The following is a 26,215-nucleotide window of genomic DNA, read 5'->3' as shown; positions in this document are numbered from 1 at the left end:
ACCATAATGACATGGAGGGTAATAAATACATACAATATGAATGAATAAGGCTTTGATAGAAGTAGCAAGAAAATAATAAATATAGACTGATATAGATAGACGGACGGACCCCGAGGAAGCCGTAGAGGCAGACGGATGGACCCCGAGGAAGCCGTAGAGGCAGACGGACTGACCCCGAGGACGCCGTAGAGGCAGACGGACGGACCCCGAGGACGCCGTAGAGGCAGACGGACGGACCCCGAGGAAGCCGTAGAGGCAGACGGACGGACCCCGAGGAAGCCGTAGAGGCAGACGGACGGACCCCGAGGAAGCCGAGGAGGCAGGCGGACGGACCCCGAGGAAGCCGTAGAGGCAGACGGACTGACCCGAGGAAGCCGAGGAGGCAGACGGACTGACCCGAGGAAGCCGCAGAGGCAGAAGGACGGACCCTGAGGAAGCCGCAGAGGCAGACGGACGGACCCCGAGGAAGCCGTAGGGGCAGACGGACGGACCCCGAGGAAGCCGTAGAGGCAGACGGACGGACCCCGAGGAAGCCGTAGAGGCAGACGGACGGACCCCGAGGAAGCCGTAGAGGCAGACGGACGGACCCGAGGAAGCCGTAGAGGCAGACGGACGGACCCCGAGGAAGCCGTAGAGGCAGACGGACGGACCCCGAGGAAGCCGTAGAGGCAGGCGGATGGACCCCGAGGAAGCCGTAGAGGCAGGCGGACGAACCCCAAGGAAGCTGTAGAGGCAGACGGACGGACCCCGAGGAAGCCATAGAGGCAGACGGACGAACCCCTAGGAAGCTGTAGAGGCAAACAGACGGACCCCGAGGAAGCCATAGAGGCAGACGGACTGACCCTGAGGAAGCCGTAGAGACAGACAGACTGACCCTGAGGAAGCCATAGAGACAGACAGACTGACCCTGAGGAAGCCGTAGAGACAGATGGACATCCAGTTGGTAAGCAGCTTCTCTACGATGGACTCGGTGCGTCGCAGCATGAGTTTGGGCTGGGAGTTACTGGGCTGATCCATCAGAGCCCTGAGTAGTTCCTCCATCACCTGGGTCAGGTAGGGCAGGTCACCGTGGAGGGACACGGTCAGCAGGGAGGCCACCGCACACCTTGTAGGACACAACAAACATCAGACTTATGACATCTCTATTACCTGCTATACACACCAACCTGCTCATCCATAATGACTTAAACAACACCTAAACCATTTCTACTGTACTATATACATTACCTTAACCTTATCTGTCGTATATCCTATACCCAAACCAGCTAAGTGACTCTTGGTCTAAACTGTGTCCTGTCCTGTCCTCACTGACTCACTTCTCCTTGACGTTGAAGTTCTTCTGCTCCTCCAGAGCGTGGACGAAGGAGGTGAGGAACACCTGATCCCGGATCAGTCTGGACAGGGCCTGACAGCTCTTGTCTGGCTGCACCTTCACCGCGTCCTGACCACAGGACAGATGTTAGCTACTTATGGAAATCTATTACATCCTCTGTTTCCCTTCCAGTCATTGATAAAGTAATGTTATGGCAATCAGACGAGCAGATTTCCCATACGGTTCAAATCAAATCTCACCTGGCCAATGTCTTTGATACAGGAGGTCATCACAGGTCCACCCTAATAGAAACAATAGGACAAACTATGAACATTAAAACACAACCTATCTGTCCATTTAATACAACATTTCTTATTTTAAAGCAGACTGTATTAGGTATACTGCATCGACTCTGTTCTGTGTTCTGCTCCTACGTACGTCAGGGAAGAAGATCCTGGAAGCAAAGTGCTTGTAGTCCAAGAAAGGGATGGCTCCAACGTTCTCAATTAAATCACACTTTTCCGTCTGCATATCCACAAATCCTAGAGAACAGAAGGGTAAGTAAAGGCGTTTATTTTTGGTGTAACTGTAGCGTATGAACCCTACGTGTTAATTGTATGTGGGTGGTAGTCATGGGTCTTTACTCTGTTAAATCCATTTATGATGCCAATTTGGTGCATCAGTGAGTATGAGTGTGTGTGTGCCTATCTGCGTGCGATTTAAATAATATAAATCAAGGTCGGGGTGACCACGACGACTGACCTTGTCTGATGTCATTTCTGATGTCACATTCCAGTAGTTCCAGCTGCTTGTTCATTTGTGCCGCCATTTTCCTCTGTTTATTGTAGGAATACCACACCGCACCTGGTCAGGACAGGACAAGAGCTTTATTCACACACACACACACACACACACACACACACCACCATACCTAAACCTATTCAACCAAACCAGGTCAGACCTAATTTCAGAACCCAGAACCAAATCTTGTGTGCCAGCTACTTGATTGGACATGTACAGTCTGTCATGAGACACGAAGTCAAAACAAAGTTGATGAAGGTGAAGGTGAATACTTACCCACAATGACCACAATGATGATGGGTAAAAGCACAAGGATGATTAGCAGTGAAGGTGCAGCTTGTTTTGGTAAAAGTGTTTTGGTGAAGTTACCAACTCTTATCTGAAAAACAAACCCATCATAATGCGTGTTGACTGTAAAATACTATTTCCAAGGACAGTTCTGATTCTGAGTTTCCACGAGCAACTCACAACCTTTTTGGATTTATCTGAGTAAGAGGTTTACCCTCAGTGAATTGATGTTAGCGTTGTGAGTGTTCTTTATCTCACAGATGACAGAGTCAGTCTCGTTGCTCGTCTCGATGGTGTCCATGACACACTCTACATCCTGGTTCTCCTCCTGAACACCAAACACTAAGATCTCTTCTGTGGTGATGTTCAACTTGTCAGCCCTTTTCTGAAATAAAAATAGAAATGGAATGTGAGTGTATGAATGAATGAGAGAGAGAGAGAGAGAGAGTGTGCTACCAGCGTACATATGTGTGTGTATCCATGCCTCCATGCATGTGCATGTGTGTATACCTCAATGGTGACACGCAGGTCATTTCCTGTCTTGATTGCGGTGTAGCTGGTGAATTCTGGGTCGGGATGGTAGGTGAGCTGTGATGAGCAGGCCAGTGTCTGATTGGCCACTCTCAGAGACACAGTGGAGGTGACTGCCTGGTTGATGTGTTCAAAGAGAGGTGTGTGGTACCACAGAGTCTAAAAACACCAACAACATGAATTAGAATACCTCAGATATTGAGGCCCCCATGACTGATTTCTGTGTTGTGTGAAGGTGAAGGTTTGGTGAGGTGTGGCAGTGTGCATGTTCATATTAGGTGACTGACTGGTTACGTGAGAGTGGGTGAAGACATGACACTTAGTCAAGAAATCAATTAAATCAGTGTGTTAAGATGCCTACCTCAGAGCTGTAGTTGGTATGGATGGTCTGAGGGGCGTGGTCATGAACAACTCCCTCCACAAACTCCAGATGGAACCCTTGGACCTTGATCTTCCTCTTCCCACTGCAGGACACATACGAAATCATCCAATCAGAGGAGGGTTATTGGTCACACCTAGCGTGCTGATGGGAATTGTAGTCATGTCCCATCAGCATTATTTAAATAAGCCAGAGAAAGAAAAAAAAGTTGTAACACAAAACAAAGCATTTCACAGAATAAATTAAGTAAAACTAGCTAACCAAGCATGATGTCACGTCCTGGCCAGTATAAGGGTTAATTGTCATTTTAGTTTGGTCAGGACGTGGCAGAGGGTATTTGTTTTATGTGGTTCGGGGTGGTGTTTTGGTAAAAGGGCGTTTGATTTAGTATTTCCGGGTTTTGGTTTATGATCTATGTTTATGTAATTCTATGTTGAGTCTAGTGTGTCTGTTTCTATGTTTGGGTTCATTGGGGTTGGGACTCTCAATTGAAGGCAGGTGTTGTCTATTTGCCTTTTATTAAGAGTCCCATATATGAGGGTGTGTTTGTGTTTGTGTTTGTCTGTTGTGGGAGATTGTTTTTGCACTGCGTTAGGATAGCCTGCAAAACTGTTGCACTGTCATTGTTTATTGTTTTTTTGTATAGTGTTCACGTGAGCGATTAATTAAATAAAAAAATGAACACGACATCCGCTGCGTATTGGTCTACATTTTCAGACGACGATTTCGCTATATCGTCAGAAGACGAAGACAGCCGTGACAGAATCTCCCACCAAACCAAGACCAAGCAGCGGAGAGAGGAGCAGCACGCTCAGGATACGGACTATGGGGAGAGATGGACATGGGAGCAGGTTATGGCCGGAGAAGGCCCATGGAGTAAGGATGGTATGGACCGGGAACGTTTCCGAGGGACACGACTGGCGTTGAAGCACGAGAGGCACCCCCAAGACATTTTTTTGGGGGGGGCACACGGGTAGGTTGGCTAGGCCTAGGAAGAGCCGGAAGCCAGCTACCCGTGGTTTTATGGAGGAGCATATGAGGTGGAGAGCGCCATGTTTCGCTGAGGAGCGCACTATCTCACCCATACGCACGCACAGGCCGGTGCGCGTTATTCCAGCCCCTCGCAGGTGCCGTGCTAGAGCAGGCATCCAGCCTGGTAGGAGGATGCCTGCGCAGCGCATCTGGTCGCCGGTACGCCTCCGAGGACCAGGCTATCCAACTCCCGCTCTACGCACGGCTACCATCAGGCCCCTGCACAACCCAGTCCGCCCTGTACAAGCACCCCGCTCGTACAGGGCTACTAGTTCCATCCAGCCAGGACGTGTTGTGCAGGAGGTAAGATCAAGACCGCCTGTGCGCCTCCATAGCCCTGGGTTTCCAGCTCCTGTCTCTCGTGCGGACCCGGAAGTGCGTCAGCCCAGTCCGAATCGTCCTGTTCCCGCTCCCCGCACTAGCCTGGAGGTGCGTGTTCCCAATCTGGTACGCCCAGTACCAGCACCACGCACCAGGCTTCAAGTGCGTAAACCCAGCCTCGCCAGTCAACAGTCACCAGAGCTGCCCAACAGTCAACAGTCACCAGAGCCGCCCGCCAGTCAACAGTCACCAGTGCCGCCCGTCAGTGAGGAATCGCCAGAGCCGCCCGTCAGTCAAGAGTCGCCAGAACCGCCCGTCAGTCAAGAGTCGCCAGAACCGCCCGTCAGTCAAGAGTCCCCAGAACCGCCCGTCAGTCAAGAGTCGCCAGAACCGCCCGTCAGTCAAGAGTCGCCAGAACCGCCCACTAGTCAGGAGCTGCCAGAGTGGCCAGACTGCCCGGAGATGCCAGAGTGGCCAGACTGCCCGGAACTGCCAGAGTGGCCAGACTGCCCGGAACTGCCAGAGTGGCCAGACTGCCCGGAACTGCCAGAGTGGCCAGACTGCCCGGAACTGCCAGAGTGGCCAGACTGCCCGGAACTGCCAGAGTGGCCAGACTGCCCGGAACTGCCAGAGTGGCCAGACTGCCCGGAACTGCCAGAGTGGCCAGACTGCCCGGAACTGCCAGAGTGGCCAGACTGCCCGGAACTGCCAGAGTGGCCAGACTGCCCGGAACTGCCAGAGTGGCCAGACTGCCCGGAACTGCCAGAGTGGCCAGACTGCCCGGAACTGCCAGAGTGGCCAGACTGCCCGGAACTGCCAGAGTGGCCAGACTGCCCGGAACTGCCAGAGTGGCCAGACTGCCCGGAACTGCCAGACTGCCCCGAGCTGCCAGAGCTGCCAGACTGCCCCGAGCTGCCAGACTTCCCCGAGCTGCCAGAGCTGCCCCGAGCTGCCAGACAGGCCAGACTGCCCCGAGCTGCCAGAGTGGCCCGACTGCCTGGAACGGCCAGAACCGGAGCCACCTCCAGATATAGGTGGGTTGGGGAGGGGGGGTGTAGCACAGTGCCGTCGTTGACGGCAGCCACCCTCCCTTCCCTCCCTTTAGTAGGGGGGAATTTTTGTTTTGTTGTTGTTTGGGGTTGTTTTTCTTGTTTTCTTGAGGTGCTTCCGGGGTTAGCACCTTTAAGGGGGGGGTACTGTCACGTCCTGGCCAGTATAAGGGTTAATTGTCATTTTAGTTTGGTCAAGACGTGGCAGAGGGTATTTGTTTTATGTGGTTCGGGGTGGTGTTTTGGTAAAAGGGCGTTTGATTTAGTATTTCCGGGTTTTGGTTTATGATCTATGTTTATGTAATTCTATGTTGAGTCTAGTGTGTCTGTTTCTATGTTTGGGTTCATTGGGGTTGGGACTCTCAATTGAAGGCAGGTGTTGTCTATTTGCCTTTTATTAAGAGTCCCATATATCCTTTTATTAAGAGTCCCATATATGAGGGTGTGTTTGTGTTTGTCTGTTGTGGGAGATTGTTTTTGCACTGCGTTAGGATAGCCTGCAAAACTGTTGCACTGTCATTGTTTATTGTTTTTTGTATAGTGTTCACGTGAACGATTAATTAAATTCAAAAATGAACACGACATCCGCTGCGTATTGGTCTACATTTTCAGACGACGATTTCGCTATATCGTCAGAAGACGAAGACAGCCGTGACACATGAAGAATCTGCTTTAGAGAGCTACCAAAAGCAAAAAGGGAAGCCAGTGCTGAGCAGCTGAGAGAAAGAGGGAAATGAAACATCTATTAAAACACTGTTATATGAAGCAACTTCTGGGAAGCGGCTCACTTTCTTATCCCATCAGACAACACCATGGCCAGTAGCCATATGTGGAAACGAGTTACAGGCATGTTTCTTAACCACTGTATAGCTTGTGTGTGTGTGTATATATAACAATTCTGATCATATGTGCGTACCTAAGTGTATGTGTTTGTGTGTTTTTACCTAGCCCAGGTAGAGCTTGGTATTAGCCCAGTGCAGGATGGTGAGGACCCATAGGTGACAGTGGCCTTGCCCAGACAGCGACCATCTGGCAGCACGGCACACACACTGACAGAACCTTTGTCTCCACCGGGGATGTGGAACGTCAGACTGGACCCAGTGTGGTTCCACACTGGAGACCTGACCATGTGATACACACACTACACAGGTTAGAGACACACTTTACCAAAACACAGTGATAAGGCATTGGGTTTTCATGAATGAAGTGAGCACCAGTGAAAAAAACATCTAAATCATTGTTTAAAAGCATTGATTTAAATAATCAACAATTTATTTATCTCAAAAAATGATGTTTGCATCATTAGAAAACAAATCATATTCAACCGATTGTCCACTTTGACTCACTCCTTGAGACTGCAGTTCATGTGCCCTTGGATGCGAACCTTGATCACATGATCCAGGTTCTCTCCATTCATCAAGGCATGGTTTCTCCCATGGAAGGACAGAACACTGGGCTCTATGGAAAATATCACTGGCTCCTAACAAACACACAGAGAGGCAGACACAGACAATATTTCTGATAAAGACAAGTGAAACTAAATATGTGTTTGTGGCCGCAGGCTTGCTCTTTAGTTTTGGTAAATAATGATGAGTGACAAAGTTAGAGGCATAAATATCATACCCCTCCCCTTTTATTGTAATGGTGAAAGGTTAGTATGTCTTGGGGGTATAATATAAAATGCTAACCTCCCCTGTTATTGTAATGGTGAAAGGTTAGCATGTCTTGGGGGTATAATATAAAATGCTAACCTCCCCTTTTATTGTAATGGTGAAAGGTTAGTATGTCTTGGGGGTATGATATTTTTGCATCTGTAACTTTCTCACTCATCATTATTCACGATTCATTCAGTATTATCTGTAACCACAGTAGCATCCACATTAATGTAGAAGTGTTTAGAAACATATTCTATTCTTATTTACAATAAAAGTGACTCCAAAACTACACAATACATTATTTACCATTCATTTCAATTGGGCAAAAAAAATATCTGAAACTTAACCAAAACAAATATGGGACCAAAATACTAAACTTTTGACAACTTTAATACACATAAGTGAATTTGTCCCAATACTTTTGGTCCCCTAAAATGGGGGGACTACGTACAAAAAGTGCTGTAATTTCTAAATGGTTCACCCGATATGGATGAAAATACCCTCAAATTAAAGCTGACAGTCTGCACTTGAACTTCATAGTCATTGTATCATTTCAAATCCAAAGTACTGAGCCAAAACAACATAAAATGTGTCACTGTCTCAATACTTTTGGAGCTCACTGTATGTAATTATGATGGATGGTTTGAAATCTACTACTACTGCCCTGGGGCACAGTCATGTGATCCATGATCCCCACTGTAAGAGGTATGATGACTTGACTCAGAGACAAAGGCTCTATTCTCAAACATCTTCTTACTATATATAACCTTTTTGATCTATCTGGTTGAGATAAAATCTCTATTTTACGAGTGATCTAAATGTAGGATGCGAATCTACAAAAGATGCCCAGATCTATGAATATTGCTCTGTCTAACTGAATATAGTATCTTGGCATTGGTAGACATCCATTTGAGTGTCTTCATTTTGTCCTCAATCTTAGCTTTCGAGAGCGTGAGAGGGTGAGGTTTGAAAAGGCCAAAGGAACTTTATGACACTTTAACAAACACCAAACCCTATAAGGAAAAAAACACTTCCTTCACCACCAAACACACACAGCTATATTCATCACATCTAATTCAATTATTCAAATTTCATTCAGACTGTGAGGAGCGTGATAACAAAGTAACCCCATTAAAACATCTCAAATACAGACACTATAATGTATCTTTCGGGGTTATTAGATTTCAGATGTTAATACTGTTTAGCTGTTGAAATAAGTTACTGTATGTATGTATGTATGTATGTATGTATGTATGTATGTATGTATGTATGTATGTACAGTATGTAGCTTACAACACACGTGTGAACACATATTGCTTTTGGTAGTGTATGGGTTGTAGTGACCATACACAACAAAGCTTTGATAACAGATGTCCTAAGCTATTTGATAGGTAGTTGGCATAAAATGACTGTGCCGGCAATGTCACCGTGAAAATCTCAGACCACTTCAAGTCCACTCTGTGTCACATGCAGACACACACGCACACTCGCGCACAAAAAAACCCTACATACATACAAACTTAGTTCCCTGTTCTGAGATCAAACTTCCCTATAAGGGACATAAGATCCACTGATGAAGAGGAAAAGGCTGTGATCAGCAGGATGGACTTACAGAGTAGTTCAATCCTGACTGGCTGAGTCTGCACACGTCCTGGGGAAGGAAGTGAGAGACGGTTGATGAACAAGATACAGGAACACACATGGGTGAAGAAGTTGCGAGATGAACACCCTCAAAGAAGGTGTGTGTGTGTGTGTGTGTGTGTGTGTGTGTGTGTGTGTGTGTGTGTGTGTGTGTGTGTGTGTGTGTGTGTGTGTGTGTGTGGTGTCATACCTGTATGGGGTCTGAGTTGGCAGACCTGGGGGTCCAGGAGCAGGCATCATTACTCCAGCTACATCCAGCTGTCATGCACTGAGAACACCTGAGAGACACAGAGATAGGAATAAGAATAGTACAGTGAGTTTAATCATAAACATGTGTACCATCTGTTACTCAAGCAAAATGTGTACTAACAGATGTACAACATACAGAAAGGAAAGTGTGTAACACAATCTGCCCAACATATAATTTAAAAGATGTCATTATAGTAGGTCTAAACAAGTAGGTTCAAACATAGCTATAATCAAGGTGCTGAGGCGTAGCATGACAGATCTGGTATTTCTGACTGACAGGGCAGAGGTAGGTGGTCCAGTGATGTCTAAACAGTTAGTGAGCATCAGTTTCTCAGCAAGGTTCTGCTTCCCCACTCTTATCTTCACTGTGACATTCAAACCTATGTGGAAGAACACAGGGAAACAATCTCTAAGCAAGATGCTCCGTTTTGTCAATGAAAAATCTACAGGAGAGTTAGAAGGTGAAAGGTTACCTCCAGCAGGAAGCTGGTCGCTGGAGAACAGGCAGGAGCATCGAGGAAAAGCTGGAGCGGGGGTTGTCCTGTCACACATATGACCGCTTCTATTGAGGAAGTTACAGGCAAAGGTGAGACTTCCTGTCCCATTCAGAGTCAGGTGGACCTTGACAGTGAGTGTGATCTTCTCTCCACTGCTGCTCTTCTCCACCTGGTAAGAGACCATGTTCTGTTGTTGGGAGTCCTCAGAGATGGAGATCCAGGCTGAAGGCTGAAGGCAGTCATCCTGAAACGAACATCTAGAACACATCACATAGAGGGGTCAGGGTGGGCAGGTTTAGGGTGTCACACATAAACAGGACATAGAAGTACACTACCGTTCAAAAGTTTGGAGTCATTTAGAAATGTCATTGTTTAAAGAAAAGCAAAAACTGTTGTCCATTAAAATAACATAACATTTATCAGAAATACAGTGTAGACATTGTTAATGTTGTAAATAATTATTGTAGCTGGAAACGGCTGTTTTAAAAAAAAAAAAAAACACCAGTCTCAACGTCAACAGTGAAGAGGCGACTCCGGGATGCTGGCCTTCTAGGCAGAGTTGCAAAGAAAAAGCCATATCTCAGACTGGCCAATAAAAATAAAAGATTAAGATGGGCAAAAGAACACAGACACTGGACAGAGGAACTCTGCCTAGAAGGCCAGCATCCCGGAGTGGCCTCTTCACTGTTAACATTGAGACTGGTGTTTTGCGGGTACTATTTAATGAAGCTGCCAGTTGAGGACTTGTGAGGCACCTGTTTCTCAAACTAGACACTCTAATGTACTTGTCCTCTTGCTCAGTTGTGCACCGGGGCCTCCCACTCCTCTTTCTATTCTGGTTAGAGCCAGTTTGCGCTGTTCTGTGAAGGGAGTAGTACACAGCGTTGTACGAGATCTTCAGTTTCTTGTCAATTTCTCACATGGAATAGCCTTCATTTCTCAGAACAAGAATAGACTGACGAGTTTCAGAAGAAAGTCCTTTGTTTCTGGCCAGTTTGTGCCTGTAATCAAATCCACAAATGATGTAGCTCCAGATACTCAACTAGTCTAAAGAAGGCAATTTTTATTCCTTCTTTAATCAGAACAACAGTTTTCAGCTGTACTAACATAATTGCAAAAGGGTTTTCTAATGATCAATTAGCCTTTTAAAATGATAAACTTGGATTAGCTAACACAACGTGCCATTGGAACACAGGAGTGATGGTTGCTGATAATGGGCCTCTGTACGGCTATGTAGATATTCCAGCTACATTAGTCATTTAAAACATTAACAATGTCTACACTGTTTTCTGATCAATTTGATGTTATTTTAATGGACAAAAAATGCGCTTTTCTTTCAAAAACAAGGACATATCTAAGTGACCCCAAACTTTTTAACGGCAGTGTATATTCACAGGAAGTTTCATCTATAGTGCCACGTTTATTTTAAGAAGCTGATAGGGCATTTCCTCTTTGTTCTACCACTCAGATTTTTTTTTAATCAAGATCATATGGTATGAAAAAACCTGGGCCGAGGTATGTCATTAACACAGACAAACCAGACAACTGTCCTCATTGAATTACATTGAAATGACTGCCACTGTTTATCTTCACAACAAGAATTCAAAAGTACATTTCAGAAAAGAAAATAAGTGACATAATAAAGAAATCTCTATATAGTGTAAGTTGTAGAAGTGTGTAGTTGTGGTTCTTGTGACTGACCTTGACTCACACCAGCCACAGAAGGGGTCCTGAGCAGACCAACAGTCCTTCAGACTCTTGTGTTCACTGCACTGAGCCATAGGCACACGTATCATCTACAACAAACACATAATATTATGTCCTGGGTTCTATTTCAGAATGGTTGTACTGTATAATATGTATCTCTGTGTACAGTGGAACTTACCTGGTTCCTCAGTGCCATGTACACATGTTTGCGGTCCACTGGATCCAGGTGCATCTTGGGAAACACACGGCGGTCGTCATCTGACTTGTAGAGCACTCTGGGACAGGCAGGTTTGTAGGCCTTGTCTACAGCAAGCTGACATGGGACCGAGAGTGACACTTTAACATCTCTCTGTAGATTGACACAGAACACTAACAAACCACAATACATAACATGGCCCTAGGAAATCAGCTATACTGCAGTTGTAAATATCAGAAATACACATTTCTCTCTGTCAACAAGAGTATGAATTTGATGATGATGATGATACATGATAGACTAACAATCACTGATGTGTAGTGGTGACCAATCCCCTGTCTGGCTTGTTAGAGTGTACTGCATGGCTGTGATATTTCTGTTAGAAACATGCAGGGGATTTGGCTGGATTATTAAAGCTTTCCAGGGACAACACTGCATAAAGGAGACTATTGTGCCTAATAAAGTTACTGTGGGGTTTCATCAGGCTAATTTAGACCTCAAATTCCCTCATGTGAACTACGTTTGGTAAAAAAAAATGCTGTAATTCTGTTGTATGAGTATCTGTGTGTTCAAGGGAGAATTAATGACATGAGAGGGGTGTTATGAGGCCAGTGTGTGTGTGTGTGTGTGTGTGTGTTAAGAGTTCTCATAACTGTGTTCCACAGACCTTGATGAGTTGTCCGTCTCCTGTCCCGATGAAGAACACCAGCCAGGAGTTGTGTCTCACTGCCAACACTGATGTCATGGAGCTGTATTGAAACACCACTGCCTCAGGCTGCAGGTTCAAGGTGGTACCCTTTGACTGGAACAGCATACATATATATCAGTGTTACAGACAATCTCAACACACTTGCTAAGAAATTAGGGTAACGATAATGAGTGTCTTTGCTATGGTGTTGGTTATTAACCATACATAAAATCATTATCATCTCACCAACCATTGCACAGTCTTCATAGCAGAAGTCTGGGTCATCGTATTTGAGATGAGGCCTTGTAGAGCTGATGTTATAGATGGCCAGCATGGTGTTGATGGGGTCGCTTGTGTTACCATCCGTGAACACACCTGCCCAGAGCACCTGCCCATGGAGCCCACCAGGACCTTGAATCACAGAGGAAGATAGGAGCTCCCGGCGCTCCATGTTTCCACAGCATTTGAGTGTCGCACCATTGAGGGACTCCAAAGTACTTGCTTTATTGTTCTCGCTCTTGAACCAAATAAGTCGAACTTTACGCTTTTTGGGAAGGTTCAAGAACACGTAGATGTGTGAATTACTCTGAAAGCCGTCCACAAACTGAAACTTCTCCTTTTGTCTGGCGTCAATATACGGAGTCACATGCTCACCTGTATCAGAAAAGATTCCCCCATTCTGTCCATCTAGTGAATTCCGTAGGACAAGCAATCGATCTGTATTGGCACACGCGTTATGCACACCACTCTGCAACCTTCCAGTCATAATGTAGGAGTTCGTACCGACATCAACAATAAAGCCAATGGTTGAATCTCCAGGGTCCAATGAACCCACTTCAATATCCTCCGAATACACAGATTTGGAGATTTCGTTGAGATCCAGTATTTCACAGTAACCGCATTTTGTGGTTCCACAGATGATCAAGGTCTCGTTTTTGATGAATGGCAGTAAAATGTTCACCTTAAATAGATACGTTTCATTGGAAAGAGGTGCCTCTTGTTTAGGATAAACTACTTTCGGATTGTCCCTCTTTATAACGTTGGTAAAATCATGGTTCAGCTGGTAGAGTCGGTCATCCGTAACGACGTATACCGAGCGGTCACCAATGGCAAAGTCGCGGACGTCTCCATCAAATGTGTGATTCTCCTGGCCCCGACCCCAGTCCACACAGGCGAGGAGAACGCCCCAGAAAACAGCCCTCATCTCGTATGTCATGCAGTCAGTCAAGCCTGAGAGAGTGCATGGTAAACTCCGTTCTGCGTCTCTGATGCCACTGTCATACGGTGCCGGAGGCCAATAAAAGGGATTGCGTAAAAGCGCACAGTGGATGGATGCTGCAACTATGTCTTAACTTTAGGTCATTAAATTTAGTTCCGGCGGTTATGTACCGAGACTCAGACTTCCGTGTTTAACTCTCTACCGTGATGTCGAAATTAACGTTAGTTCCTTACCTTTCAATCTCAACATCGCTGTTTGAATGTTTCCAAAACGTCTCCAAACGTGCATTTGTGGTAATGCCTATATTGCCTATTAAAATGCCAGTGTCGACATCAAAGTCACCTATATGATTATTGAGATTGAAATACTTTGATTCAATAATGAAATACGTAACCGAGAGTGAATGCCTCACACATTACTTTGATGTCCTCATGATCCCACTTTTTGTTCGGTCCTTCACTGCGTTCTGGTGGAGAAAGTGTAGAATTACTAGACACAATACTACCCTAAAGACTGGCATGCAGTGGTGTAAAAACGTCCCTGGTCATCCCCTGCCTCTGATCTGGCGGACTCACTAAATACAAATGCTTTGTTTGTAAATTATTTCTGAGTGTTGAAGTGCGCCTCTGGCTTCCTTAATATAAGGAATTTGAAATTATTTATGATTTTACTTTCGATACTTAATAAGTATATTTAAAAACAAATACTTCTACTCAAGTAGTATTTTACTGGGTAACTTCACTTGAGTCATTTTCTATTAAGGTATCTTTACTTTTACTCAAGTATGACAATTGGGTACTTTTTCTACCACTGCAGGCATTATGTACACCAGAATCTACTCACATACCAGGTCTTGAATTAAGATTTAGTTAGAAGTCTATCTGCGCCCCTACTGGATGGAAACTATAAGTGTAATGGCTGTGCTCAATGAATGGCACTTATAAATGTAGATCCTTCAAACACCCACAAACAGGGAAACAGATCCCAATCAAAGGTGTTATCACGTGCTCCACTAAGGCAGTTATTTATCTTATAACTTGTACTTGTGGTAAAATGATGTGGGTAAAACAAAGCGCGAATTAAAAGTACGAATCTCGGAGCATCTTAGCACCATTATGTCGAAAACTCGATTTACCCAGTTGCGGCCCACGTTTTGGAAGCAAACCACTCGATTTCGTCCCTACGTTATATCGGCATCGAACATGTCACCCTCCCTGCGAGAGGGGGTGACCTCGACAATTTATTGTTAAAACGAGAGGCTGCCTGGATCTTTAATTTAAAGACTCTTGCTCCCTTCGGTCTCAATGTAGACTTTGATCTGAAGCCATTCTTGTGATTGTGGTTTTGCTATTCATTGTAAATGTTTGTAGGCCTATGTAGCTAAATTGTATCAAAGATCATATGCTATCCATTCAATCGCGCACACACACTAGCTGAATATGCAGAGCTAGCGTGCAAATATTAACTATTGAGCTAGCTAGTACCTATTCCATTTATGTGGCGTCGTCAAAGATGGAATCAGCATGCAGATGATGTAAGTTAGTGCTTCAAAGTCCCTGTGATAAGGTTAGCGATAAACTGAAATCCAAACTTCTACCATTGTCTTAAATATATTTAATGGTCTCGTTGCAAAAGCTAAATTGTCGCAAGTGAACTTTTATTTATTTATTTTATTTCACCTTTATTTAACCCGGGTAGCAAAGATTATAGCAAACACCACTGAAACGGAATTGGTGCTCGCTAGCTTTGCATATTCAGCTATTGTTGGAAGCCAGCCAATATGAAACAAACTATTAAAATTACAAAAGGTTGCAGCATATGTTGTGTAAATGGTGAACTCATACAGCTGTCAACTCTTGTCATTTTAATCCGTTTCACATTTGCTAACTACCTTTTAGATCGAAGCCCAAATAGAATGATTGAAGATGATAGAAGCCCATCTCCTACTGTAAATAACCTACACACTGTGTGTGTAGCCAGCCAGGTAGAAAAATGGCAGAAAAATAAAAGACGGACATCAGAGTATTTTTCAATACACCAAAACGCATAGTAAGAACCCTAGTAGCCTAATATCTCAAAGACTAGTTGATAAAATGTTCATAAGAAAGAAATGAAATTCTAATGGAAATGTTTCACAATGATGTCATTAGGCAGAGCAGGCAACAGATGGCACACAGACAGCAGAGTTGGGGACAGATATGCAGGGACAGACTGGCAGAGACAGGGAGTCTCAGGTAAGTTTGTTGAGTCTTTGTTTGGCAACATTATGAAAGGTTCTCAATTTTTTTTACTTGTAAAATAGGAACATAATTGGAAAATGCCATGGATACCCCCACTCTCAACTTAAACTGGTGACTGAACTAAGATTTGTTAAAGGCAATGGTATTGCTGTTGTGATTAGTTGTGTAGTTTTGGGTACCGGTAGTTAGGAGTACGGCAAACACCTTATTTCTTTGGTTCCTCAATATACATTTACCATATTACAATGTAGGCTATGTGTTACAGCACTACTTTTGGTGTCCCCCTCAGGAATTGCTCTTGAGAAAATGTCATGTAATTGTCCCCTCCAAAGTTGATATCAGATTTTCGCCAATGCCGTCAACAGCAACCCCAACCATCTTTCCCTGGCCATTGCTGTCCCCTCTGTGTAAACTGCAGCAGAAACCTCAGTAAAGGTTTTTAACTTTGGACCAGAAGATGGCGGTCTAATACCAGTAAAAATAGAAATACAAGTGGCCTCCACACTTCTCTTGTCTTCATGTTAAACCACCTGGAACCGTATGGATCAAGCTACTCAGCATAGGAGTATTGATTAAGGGTCCATTTTGTCTTTAGGATCACAATGAATTAGACTACATGGACAGGGGGGGGGGGGGGGGGGAAAGATCAGCACTCGTACTCTGCATCACTTGATACAGGACTCAATGTTGAGAATGGGCCCATGGCATCCCTCTCAGTGCTCTTTAGATTGGGAGTCATAAAGCTCACAATGATCCAACTCTCCACAAGGTCCTATAAGTAAGTAGCCTTGTACAAGCCTTGGCTTCTGCGAGCTGGAACAACCCATAGGAACAGGATCTCCTGTTTCTGTAGCGTGAGGCAGCCTGATGTACACGTACACCCCCTGGAGAGGACTCTAGTCAAGCGCAGGGCCTTCCCAAGCGATCTCCTTAATTATGAGTGTCTATGGTATGACTCAGCCGGGGATCAAACTCCCAACCGTCCAATCTCAGGGCAGACACTAACCTCAAGGCCACTGGTCGACAAGTTTCCCCTGCTACCAATCACGTTTTACATCCTGTACCATGTTTACACAACAGTTCAGATGGCCTGATTGATTCACACACTGAAGGATGGCAACATTATTTCTCAAATTAGCCTTATGCTACATGAATATACAAATAGCACAAACCCCGCCTGAATGGGGAATCACAAAATAAACATTTTTCACAGTTTTAATGCAAAACAGCAATTGATTTAGAATAGGCATGTTATTTTATACATAAAAACATAACATGGTAACATGGTAAAACAAAAAAAGGTACATATATGACAGTGGTACACAGTCTTATATTAAGTCAGGATACTACAAACATTAATATAAATTACAGGCAAAACAAGTGCAGGCAGTTAACTGTTGAGTGGGGAGGAATGATAGTGTCTCTACCCAAGTAAAGAAAGGCTGACAGGTACATTTTATTTTCTCCAATTTCCAAAAATGTAAGACATATTTGATCCCAAAGTAAGGGAGGAGAAGGCGATTTACACTGGAGTAAGATCAACCACGTTACCAACAAACTTGCAAAGACTCAAAGGACAGTCTTCAGTGTTGTCCGCGCTTGACCACGGATAATGCAGGTTCCTTCCAGACGTAATAGCAGATTAAATCAAGCAAAAGGGAAAATAAACTGAAAATAATTAACAAAAACAAACTAAGGATATACAGTGCCCTCAGTAATTATTGGGACAGTGAAGCAAACAATGACTATGCGGTTAAAGTGTAGGGTGTCAGCTTTAATTTGAGGGTATTTCCATCCATATCAGGGGAACTGTTTAGACATTACAGCACTTTTTGTACATAGTCCCCCCATTTTAGGTATTGGGACAAATTCACTTACTGTGCATTCGGAAAGTATTCAGACCCCTTGACATTTTCCACATTGTTACGTTACATTACATTTTCAACGTGGCATCGTCATAGGATGCCACCTTTCCAACAAGTCAGTTTGTCGAATTTCTGCCCTGCTAGAGCTGCCCCGGTCAACTGCAAGTGCTATTATTGTGAAGTGGAAACGTCTAGGAGCAACAACGTCTCAGACGCAAAGTCCTAGGCCACACAAGCACACAGAACGGCGACCTCAGAACGGCGACCTTGTCTGTCCTCAGTTGCAACACTCACTACCAAGTTCCAAACTGCCTCTGGAAGCAATGTCAGCACAAAAACTGTTCATCATGAGCTTCATGCAAAGGGTTTCCATGGCTGAGCAGCCGCACACAAGCCTAAGAGCCCCATGCATAATGCCAAGCGTCGGCTGGAGTGGTGTAAAGGTCACCGCCATTGGACTCTGGAGCAGTGGAAACACGTTCTCTGGAGTGATGAGTCACGCTTTACCATCTGGCAGTCCAACGGACTAATCTGGGTTTGGTGGATGCCATGAGAACGCTACCTGCCCGAATGCATAGTGCCAACTGTAAAGTTAGGTGGAGGAGGAATAATAGTCAGGGGCTGTTTTTCAAGGTTGGGGCTAGATCCCTTACTTCCAGTGAAGGGAAATCTTAACGCTACAGCATAAAATGACATTCTAGATGGCTTTGTGCTTCCAAATTTGTTTCAACAGTTTGGGGAAGGCCCTTTCCTGTTTCAGAATGAATGCCCCCGTGCACGAAGCGAGATCCATACAGAAATGGCTTGTCGAGATCGGTGTTGAAGAACTTGACTGATCTGCACAGAGCCCTGACCTCAACTCCATCGAACACCTTTGGTATGAATTGGACCGCCGACTGCGAGCCAGGCCTAATCGTCCAACATCAGTGCCTGACCTCACGAATACTCTTGTGGCCGAATGGAAGCAAGTCCCCGCAGCAACGTTCCAATATCTAGTGAAAGCCTTCCCAGAAGAGTGGAGGCTGTTGTATCAGCACTCCATATTAATGCCCATGATTTTGGAATGAGATGTTGGACCAGCAGGTGTCCACATACAGTACATGAACAAAAGTATTTGTGCGTCTAACTTTCTCCCTCATCGTTATTCAAGATTAATTCAGGATTATCCATAATAATGGTAGCATTTTTTATTTATTTTTTATTTCACCTTTATTTAACCAGGTAGGCTAGTTGAGAACAAGTTCTCATTTACAACTGCGACCTGGCCAAGATAAAGCAAAGCAGTGCGACACAAACAACAACACAGAGTTACACATGGAATAAACGAGCGTACAGTCAATAACCCAATAGAAAAAAAGAAAGTCTATATACAGTGTGTGCAAATGGCATGAGGAGGTAAGGAAATAAATAGGCCATAGTAGTGAAGTAATTACAATTTAGAAAATTAACACTGCAGCGATAGATGTGCAGATGATGATGTGCAAGTAGAAATACTGGTGTGCAAAAGAGCAGAAAAGTAAATAGAAGCGAGATCGATAAGGTAGGTAGATTGGATGGGCTATTTACAGCTGCAGTGATTGGTTAGCCTGTCAGATAGCTGATGTTTAATGTTTGTGAGGGAAATATAAGTCTCCAGCTTCAGCAATTTTTGCAATTCGTTCCAGTCTTTGGCAGCAGAGAACTGGAAGGAAAGGTAGCCAAAGGAGGTGTTGGCTTTGGAGAAGACCAGTGAGATATACCTGCTGGAGCGCGTGCTACGGGTGGGTGTTGTTATCGTGACCAGTAAGCTGAGATAAGACGGAGCTTTACCTAGCAAAGACTTATAGATGACCTGGAGCATCCAAAATGTAGACGTGTTTAGAAACATATTATATTCTTATTTACAATAAAAGTGACTCCAACATAATTCATTTCATTAAATAATTGTTAACACAACCAAAACTAAGTGAAAATGTACTAAGGAAAATGACAGCAGCACACAACACAAACTTTAACAAACTCAAAGTATCTTAAATATTAACATTATTACATATTCTCCAATAAATCAAATGTACTCACGTTGTCAGTGATGCAGATCAAGGAAATGAATAACAAGTTTGGCCATTGCGATCCCCAGCAGGATAAGGAATACTGGAGGGGGAAATTGTTGCTTAAATAGTGCAGTGGTGCTAATCAGCAGTGGGGACAGGTGTGGTGAGTGGCAAAGGAGGCATGTGAAGTTAGTGCTGAGGACATCACAACACACACCGCCACACCATACCTAAAACTAGGAGCCTTATTCAACAGTACATCTTACTTAAGTAACCACATTTAAAAGCTATAGAAAACCATGAGAATGAAGCTGAAGTAAGGAATACTTACCAACGATGACTATAGTGATGATGGGTATAAGCAGAAAGAGTCTTAGCAGTACCGTGTGCGTTGAATCAAGGTTTATTGTGACATTGCCAACTCTTATCTGATGAACAAAGACAACATAATGCATGATTATTGTTCACTATTTCCAAGGACAGTGTTCCAGCGAAACGAATAAAATGTCGGGTTGAGGTTTCATCTGAGTAAGATTTTTACCTTCACTCACTTGATGTTAGCGTTGTGAGTGTTCTTTATCTCACAGATGACAGAGTCAGTCTCGTTGCTCGTCTGGATGGTGTCCATGACACACTCTACATCCTGGTTCTCCTCCTGAACACCAAACACTAAGATCTCTTCTGTGGTGATGTTCAACTTGTCAGCCCTTTTCTGAAATAAAAATAGAAATGGAATGTGAGTGTATGAATGAATGAGAGAGAGAGAGAGAGAGTGTGCTACCAGCGTACATATGTGTGTGTATCCATGCCTCCATGCATGTGCATGTGTGTATACCTCAATGGTGACACGCAGGTCATTTCCTGTCTTGATTGCGGTGTAGCTGGTGAATTCTGGGTCGGGATGGTAGGTGAGCTGTGATGAGCAGGCCAGTGTCTGATTGGCCACTCTCAGAGACACAGTGGAGGTGACTGCCTGGTTGATGTGTTCAAAGAGAGGTGTGTGGTACCACAGAGTCTAAAAACACCAACAACATGAATTAGAATACCTCAGATATTGAGGCCCCCATGACTGATTTCTGTGTTGTGTGAAGGTGAAGGTTTGGTGAGGTGTGGCAGTGTGCATGTTCATATTAGGTGACTGACTGGTTACGTGAGAGTGGGTGAAGACATGACACTTAGTCAAGAAATCAATTAAATCAGTGTGTTAAGATGCCTACCTCAGAGCTGTAGTTGGTATGGATGGTCTGAGGGGTGTGGTCATGAACAACTCTCTCCACAAACTCCAGATGGAACCCTTGGACCTTGATCTTCCTCTTCCCACTGCAGGACACATACGAAATCATCCAATCAGAGGAGGGTTATTGGTCACACCTAGCGTGCTGATGGGAATTGTAGTCATGTCTAAACCACATTATTTGAAGCCACTGGAAAACAAAGATGCTTCATGGCACAAGTTGTAACAATTTTTTATTACACAACAAATAAAGTATGTAAAAAAAAAAAGCTTGCCACACCCACTTTCTTTCCCCATCAGACAACCCCACGGCCAGTAGCCATTTATAGAAAAGAGTTAAAGGCATGCTTCTTAACCTGTATAGCTCGTTCCAAAGGTGAACCCATGTTGTTGGATCTTATACGTGTGTGAATTACTATAGAAATGCAAATTGATGTGTGGGCTTGAACAGGTAGACATGTATGTATGTGTGTGTGTGTGTGTGTGTGTGTGTGTGTGTGTGTGTGTGTGTGTGTGTGTGTGTGTGTGTGTGTGTGTGTGTGTGTGTGTGTGTGTGTGTGTGCGGGCGCATGCATTCGATCTAGCAACCTTTCGATTACTGACCCAACAAAGCTAAACTAAATAATTTCTATACACTAGATATTTCTGTGGCCCTAGGCTTGGTTTTTATTTTTGGTGATTTCAATATGCTCTGTTAATTGATTTAATGAACCAGTGTTAATCAAGGACACAAACAGTAGAGATACTGTATGTAATTATGATGGATGGTTTGAAATCTACTACCACTGACCCCTGGGCACAATCATGTCATTCATGATCCCAGCATGCGTGCAGAAAACAGACAGAGTATGTGAGTTCACCACAACCCGTTGTGCCGTAAGCATGCACACACACACACACACACACACACACACACACACACACACACACACACATTTCGTAGATCTTTTTATTTCTCAACATCTCTCAGGTGTTCTCAGTGCATGACAGCTGGATGTAGCTGGAGTAATGATACCTGCTCCTGGACCCCCAGGTCTGCCAACTCAGACCCCATACAGGTGTGACACCTTTCAATCTCAGCGGAGGACGTATCATTAACATCGTTGTTTGAATTCGTGCATTTTAGGTAATGCCTACATTATCTATTCAAATGCCAGTGCCATTATCACATAGGCTAGACTTTATTGAGATTGAAATACATACTTAGATTTAACAATTAAATACTTAACTGAGAGCACATGCCTCACACATTCCTTTTGACGTCATGGGATACTTCAAGGTGGCTCTTTTTGTTCAGTCATTTGCTGCATCCTGGTGGTGAAAATGTTCCATTAGGCCTACTATGCTAACACTAGAATGTACTAGACAAATTACTAGCCTAAAGACTGGCATTATGTACACCGGAATCTACTCACATACCAGGTCTTGAATTAAGATTGCGTTAAAAATGGATAGGTAACAACCACCTAAGAAAAATATTCAATTGTTTGTGGTTGTAGTTTGAAACAGGCCCACCGAACAAATCAATAAATCAATCAATCAACACACACAATACATGTAACAAAAAGTGTACGCTCACATACATTCAACTGTCCCCTATGTGTATATACTACAGCAGAAACTTCTGGAAAGGTTTTTAACTTTGGACCAGAAGATGGCGCTCTAATACCAGTAATAATAGATCCCAAACGCAAGTAGCCTCGGTCAGGTTCTGGTACTGTACTTCTATCTTCCTCCTGTTAAACCAGGACTTAAAGTCCTACTCCAGATGTTAAACCAGGACTTAAAGTCCTACTCCAGATGTTAAACCAGGACTTAAAGTCCTACTCCAGTCTTCTTCTTCTTCTTCTTGTAGTTTTCCGGCAGACTAGATGCTTTGTGGCTGTATGGCTACCTTTCACAGTTCAGTAAGTGCACTGCACATTTGTTCACAAAAAAAGGGACTACATACGAACCACTAGGTGTGGCTTGTCGGCTCAGGTTCTGGACCATTTTTACCCATTGGTTACCGGTCTTCAATTGATTTTATTGGATCTCTATTCCCCCCAAAAGAGGCTGCTGGTGGATGATAAGAAGTATCAAAAACATGTACCTCAAAGGTTTACCCCAAGTTTTCTTTTTAACAATGTGACCATAGTGGTCATGTGTAACAACATCTGGGTCTGGGTGTGCACTCTTATCTGTTATGATGGTTGGGACGTCTTCTGGCAGTGTGATAGGTGATGCCACCCCTCGCGCTCCTGGACCTTCACTGCTGTGGGTGTCGCCGCGATGACCTGGTACGGACCCATCCATCTGGGGTGGTTCCACTTCCTCTTGTGGACCTTCAGCTTGATCCATTCTCCAACGTCAACAGGTAGGCTTGTCTGGGTCACCCTGTTCTGGAACTTCCTGGGCCTTCCTGTATTGGGAATTCAAAGACCTAACAGCATGGATTAGTTCCTAATTATATTTACTCAAACCATCATCCAGTGCAGTCAGGTCAGTCAGTTTTGGAGTCATTGGTCTGTGTAAAGGAACATTCATTGGCTGGCCAGTTAAGAGCTCGTGTGGGCTAAGCCCTATTCCGCAGTTTATGCTATTGCGCATTTTCATCAGGACTAAGGGAAGACACTCTACCCAGTACAGCTTTTGAGATATCCCAGCGACTCCCATCGTCCTCACTGACTTAGATGTGAGTCCCAGGCCGAGGTGTTGGCCTGTAGATCCAATGCAGGAGGTGTGAGCTCCAGTGTCTATTAAAAATGGTACCTCTTGATCGTTGACCTTCAGAGTAATGATTGGTTCTTTGGTACCATCCGGAAATATGTACTGGTGACACTGGAGAAGGGGGTCAGGGCATCCCTATTGTTGATTATTCTGCGGTGGGAACCACACCTGGTTTGTCACAGGAGGCTGTTGGGGCCATCCATATTGTCGACCATTCATTGGTTGAGTCTGGCAAAAAAAACAGGTTGAGGCTGTCCAGTGTAGGCTGGTCTTCCACCTCTACCACCTTGGAAGTTCCCGCTGCCAGCATTCCCTCTCCCTCTCTGCTGCCAGGGTGGCTGTTGCTGTGGTTGGTGTGGTGGTGGTTGTTGAGGTGTAGAGGCTACAGCCTCCATCAGGTTGTTGGTCTTTCCTTTGTCCAGCTGGGCTAGCTGGGCCTTCTTGAGCTGTGTGTCAAGTCCAGTCTTCCTTGCTTTTTCTTCAGTCTTCATCTTTTTCCTCTTCTCTTCTCTTCCTTTGTTATGTTACTTCCACTCATCCTTTTGTCTTTATCGTCGCAATGTCATCGGATTTTGTCAACAGCTTTATCCATTTCTCTCTGCACTTTCTTTTCTTGAGCTGTCATGAGGTCCTTTGCCGTGGTAACTCTCGGGTAGAGAGGCGTTGAGTGTGCCCTGGCATCATTCCATATATCTCCTAGTTCTTGATACATTCTACCCGGTGCCGGTGGTGGAGAAGAATTATCGCCTGGAGCTACTAGTTCGTTTGGGAGTAGTGGATAAATTCCTTTAAACCTATCTCCGCAGTAGGGAGGGGGTGGTGGAGCATATGGTGGGGCGCTGCATTCTAGAGGAAGTTTCTGTGTCTTGACGGAGGCAGGGTCTTTAATCTTTGTCAATTCCTTTTTCAAACAGGTAGCTTTCTTGAGTCCAGAATAGGTTACCCTCAGTTTTTAACATTGACAAAGCAGTCACAGAAAACAGGGTGGATTTTGTTTCTTTCCCTTGGTCTTATTTTCCTGTCTTCTTTTCACAATGTCCAGCACATGATGATATTTGGTTTTGTTAAATGACCCATCCATAGGCCATCCATATTCAAAAGCCTCTTTGGTCCACTCGTGCCATTTCTTGAAAACCCAAGTTAAGTCTTTTTCCATAGTGGGGTATTTCCCAATTAAAAACTGTAGAGTGGTGGTGGGTTTCATTGCGACTGGCCCCTCAGACAACTCTGAGCTCCCGTCTGCCATATCTCTTTTTTTTTTAATTAGGCTCTACGTGTAATGTGAATACAGATGAATGAATGCAAAATAACCCTATATGTGTATAGTCTATACCTTAACTCGCAAAAATTTATTTAAAGCAGGGTGATAAGTAAATTCTAACTGAATACCATGTAATGTATGGGTGGTGTAAAATAATCGTCCTCTATGGCGCAACCAGGAAATAGTAAAGGGTTCAAGATGATTTATAACTGGTATAAACTTTGGTGTAACCTCCACAACGATCCTGGTATTTCTGTGATAATCTTCTCCTTCAAAGGGAGAAACTATTACTTCAAAACTATTTATTTTTAAAATAGCGTGGGTCAGTAACACACGGGCAGGTGTATTTCCTAATACAGCAATGGTGTATGCTTTAAGGTTTATACCCCCACAGGCAACTCTTCGAGCATCGGATCCGAATGTCCACTCAGTTAATTCAAATACACGGGCATTATATTGTTTAGAACTAACTCCTGATTTAATGTTCCACCATCCAGTCATAACACACAGAAAATATCATAGATAGAACAATTACAAATTCAGTTATCGGAAAATATTTCAACAACTCTCAATTCTATCAACAATCGGCGTTTTATACTTGGAATTTATGCCCTAAGTCCTATCACCAAGTCTCATCACATGAACACTTAACCCAGGAATTTAGAACCTATTTCCACCTAGGTGGTCTGTGCTTCCTCCCATGGGTTGTGTAACCATTATTTCACACTTTCAATTATTCCACTATTACAGAGAAATTTAGGTTTGTATAAATTTAACAGCGAGGCGCCACTTACTTGCCAGAATGACTCATTAACCGCAATGTGCTATAGCAAATTACAGACTTTAGATACAACAGGCATCTGCTTACCTTATAATTTTGTAGGTCTTGCACGTGGATCAATGGTCAGTCCAGTGAAGTGGTCACTCGCTCCTGGCTAGCTCGCCAAAGTGTTGGTCAATTTCTTCAACAGATGATCAGGTCTGTATAATTATCAAACATACATTAGTAATGGAAAGGAAACACAGACTCTTTGTTTAAGTATTAATATTATCCTTTAGTAATACAATTGTAGGCAGAAGTTGGTACAGAGTACAGTATATGATAGCTCTCCCCAGGTTCTGCAAAATGTCTAAGACATCCTGTAACTCATATAGCCTCCCCAGTCCTCCTTGTGTGAGTTTCCCTGGCAACAACATTTTAATAAATCTAACCTCCCCCTGACAGCAGCAACCATCTTGTCCGCAATTAAAAGCTCAGCAGTGGGTTTGACTGAAACTTGACCTTTCATCACAAGTATAGAGTCATAACAA

General features: G+C 44.1%; 1 protein-coding gene across 6 annotated transcripts in view; it reads right to left on the bottom strand.

Moving 5' to 3' along the window:
• LOC106609289 (plexin-C1) overlaps positions 1–23,328 on the bottom strand; it is a 34,654-nt gene extending 11,326 nt beyond the window's left edge. The window contains exons 1-26 of one of the 6 annotated variants that reach the window (XM_045722014.2): positions 22,890–23,327; positions 22,164–22,245; positions 20,918–21,020; positions 20,536–20,715; positions 20,242–20,412; positions 20,032–20,128; positions 19,729–19,800; positions 12,597–14,031; positions 12,326–12,460; positions 11,641–11,775; positions 11,457–11,551; positions 9,732–10,012; positions 9,536–9,638; positions 9,200–9,287; positions 8,981–9,019; positions 7,060–7,193; positions 6,658–6,834; positions 3,294–3,396; positions 2,912–3,091; positions 2,616–2,786; positions 2,390–2,492; positions 2,075–2,176; positions 1,751–1,854; positions 1,573–1,614; positions 1,317–1,441; positions 907–1,105 (exon numbers count right to left, since the gene is read on the bottom strand). In XM_045722014.2, the coding sequence (XP_045577970.1) occupies positions 907–1,105; positions 1,317–1,441; positions 1,573–1,614; positions 1,751–1,854; positions 2,075–2,176; positions 2,390–2,492; positions 2,616–2,786; positions 2,912–3,091; positions 3,294–3,396; positions 6,658–6,834; positions 7,060–7,193; positions 8,981–9,019; positions 9,200–9,287; positions 9,536–9,638; positions 9,732–10,012; positions 11,457–11,551; positions 11,641–11,775; positions 12,326–12,460; positions 12,597–13,562 (3,282 nt within the window). In that variant the 5' untranslated portion in view covers positions 13,563–14,031; positions 19,729–19,800; positions 20,032–20,128; ... (3 more) ...; positions 22,164–22,245; positions 22,890–23,327. Of the gene's footprint in view, positions 1–906; positions 1,106–1,316; positions 1,442–1,572; positions 1,615–1,750; positions 1,855–2,074; positions 2,177–2,389; positions 2,493–2,615; positions 2,787–2,911; positions 3,092–3,293; positions 3,397–6,657; positions 6,835–7,059; positions 7,194–8,980; positions 9,020–9,199; positions 9,288–9,535; positions 9,639–9,731; positions 10,013–11,456; positions 11,552–11,640; positions 11,776–12,325; positions 12,461–12,596; positions 14,032–19,728; positions 19,801–20,031; positions 20,129–20,241; positions 20,413–20,535; positions 20,716–20,917; positions 21,021–22,163 lie in introns of all 6 variants that reach the window. The other 5 variants (XM_045722016.2, XM_014207927.3, XM_045722013.2 and 2 more) reach the window with 5 other exon arrangements.
• Positions 23,329–26,215: the final 2,887 nt, after the last annotated feature.

Source organism: Salmo salar, chromosome 07 (assembly GCF_965601325.2).
Source record: "Salmo salar chromosome 07, fSalSal1, whole genome shotgun sequence".
Classification (NCBI taxonomy): domain Eukaryota; kingdom Metazoa; phylum Chordata; class Actinopteri; order Salmoniformes; family Salmonidae; genus Salmo; species Salmo salar.
Note: the sequence above shows the minus strand (reverse complement) of the source record. Positions and strands in the feature narration are given on the sequence as shown.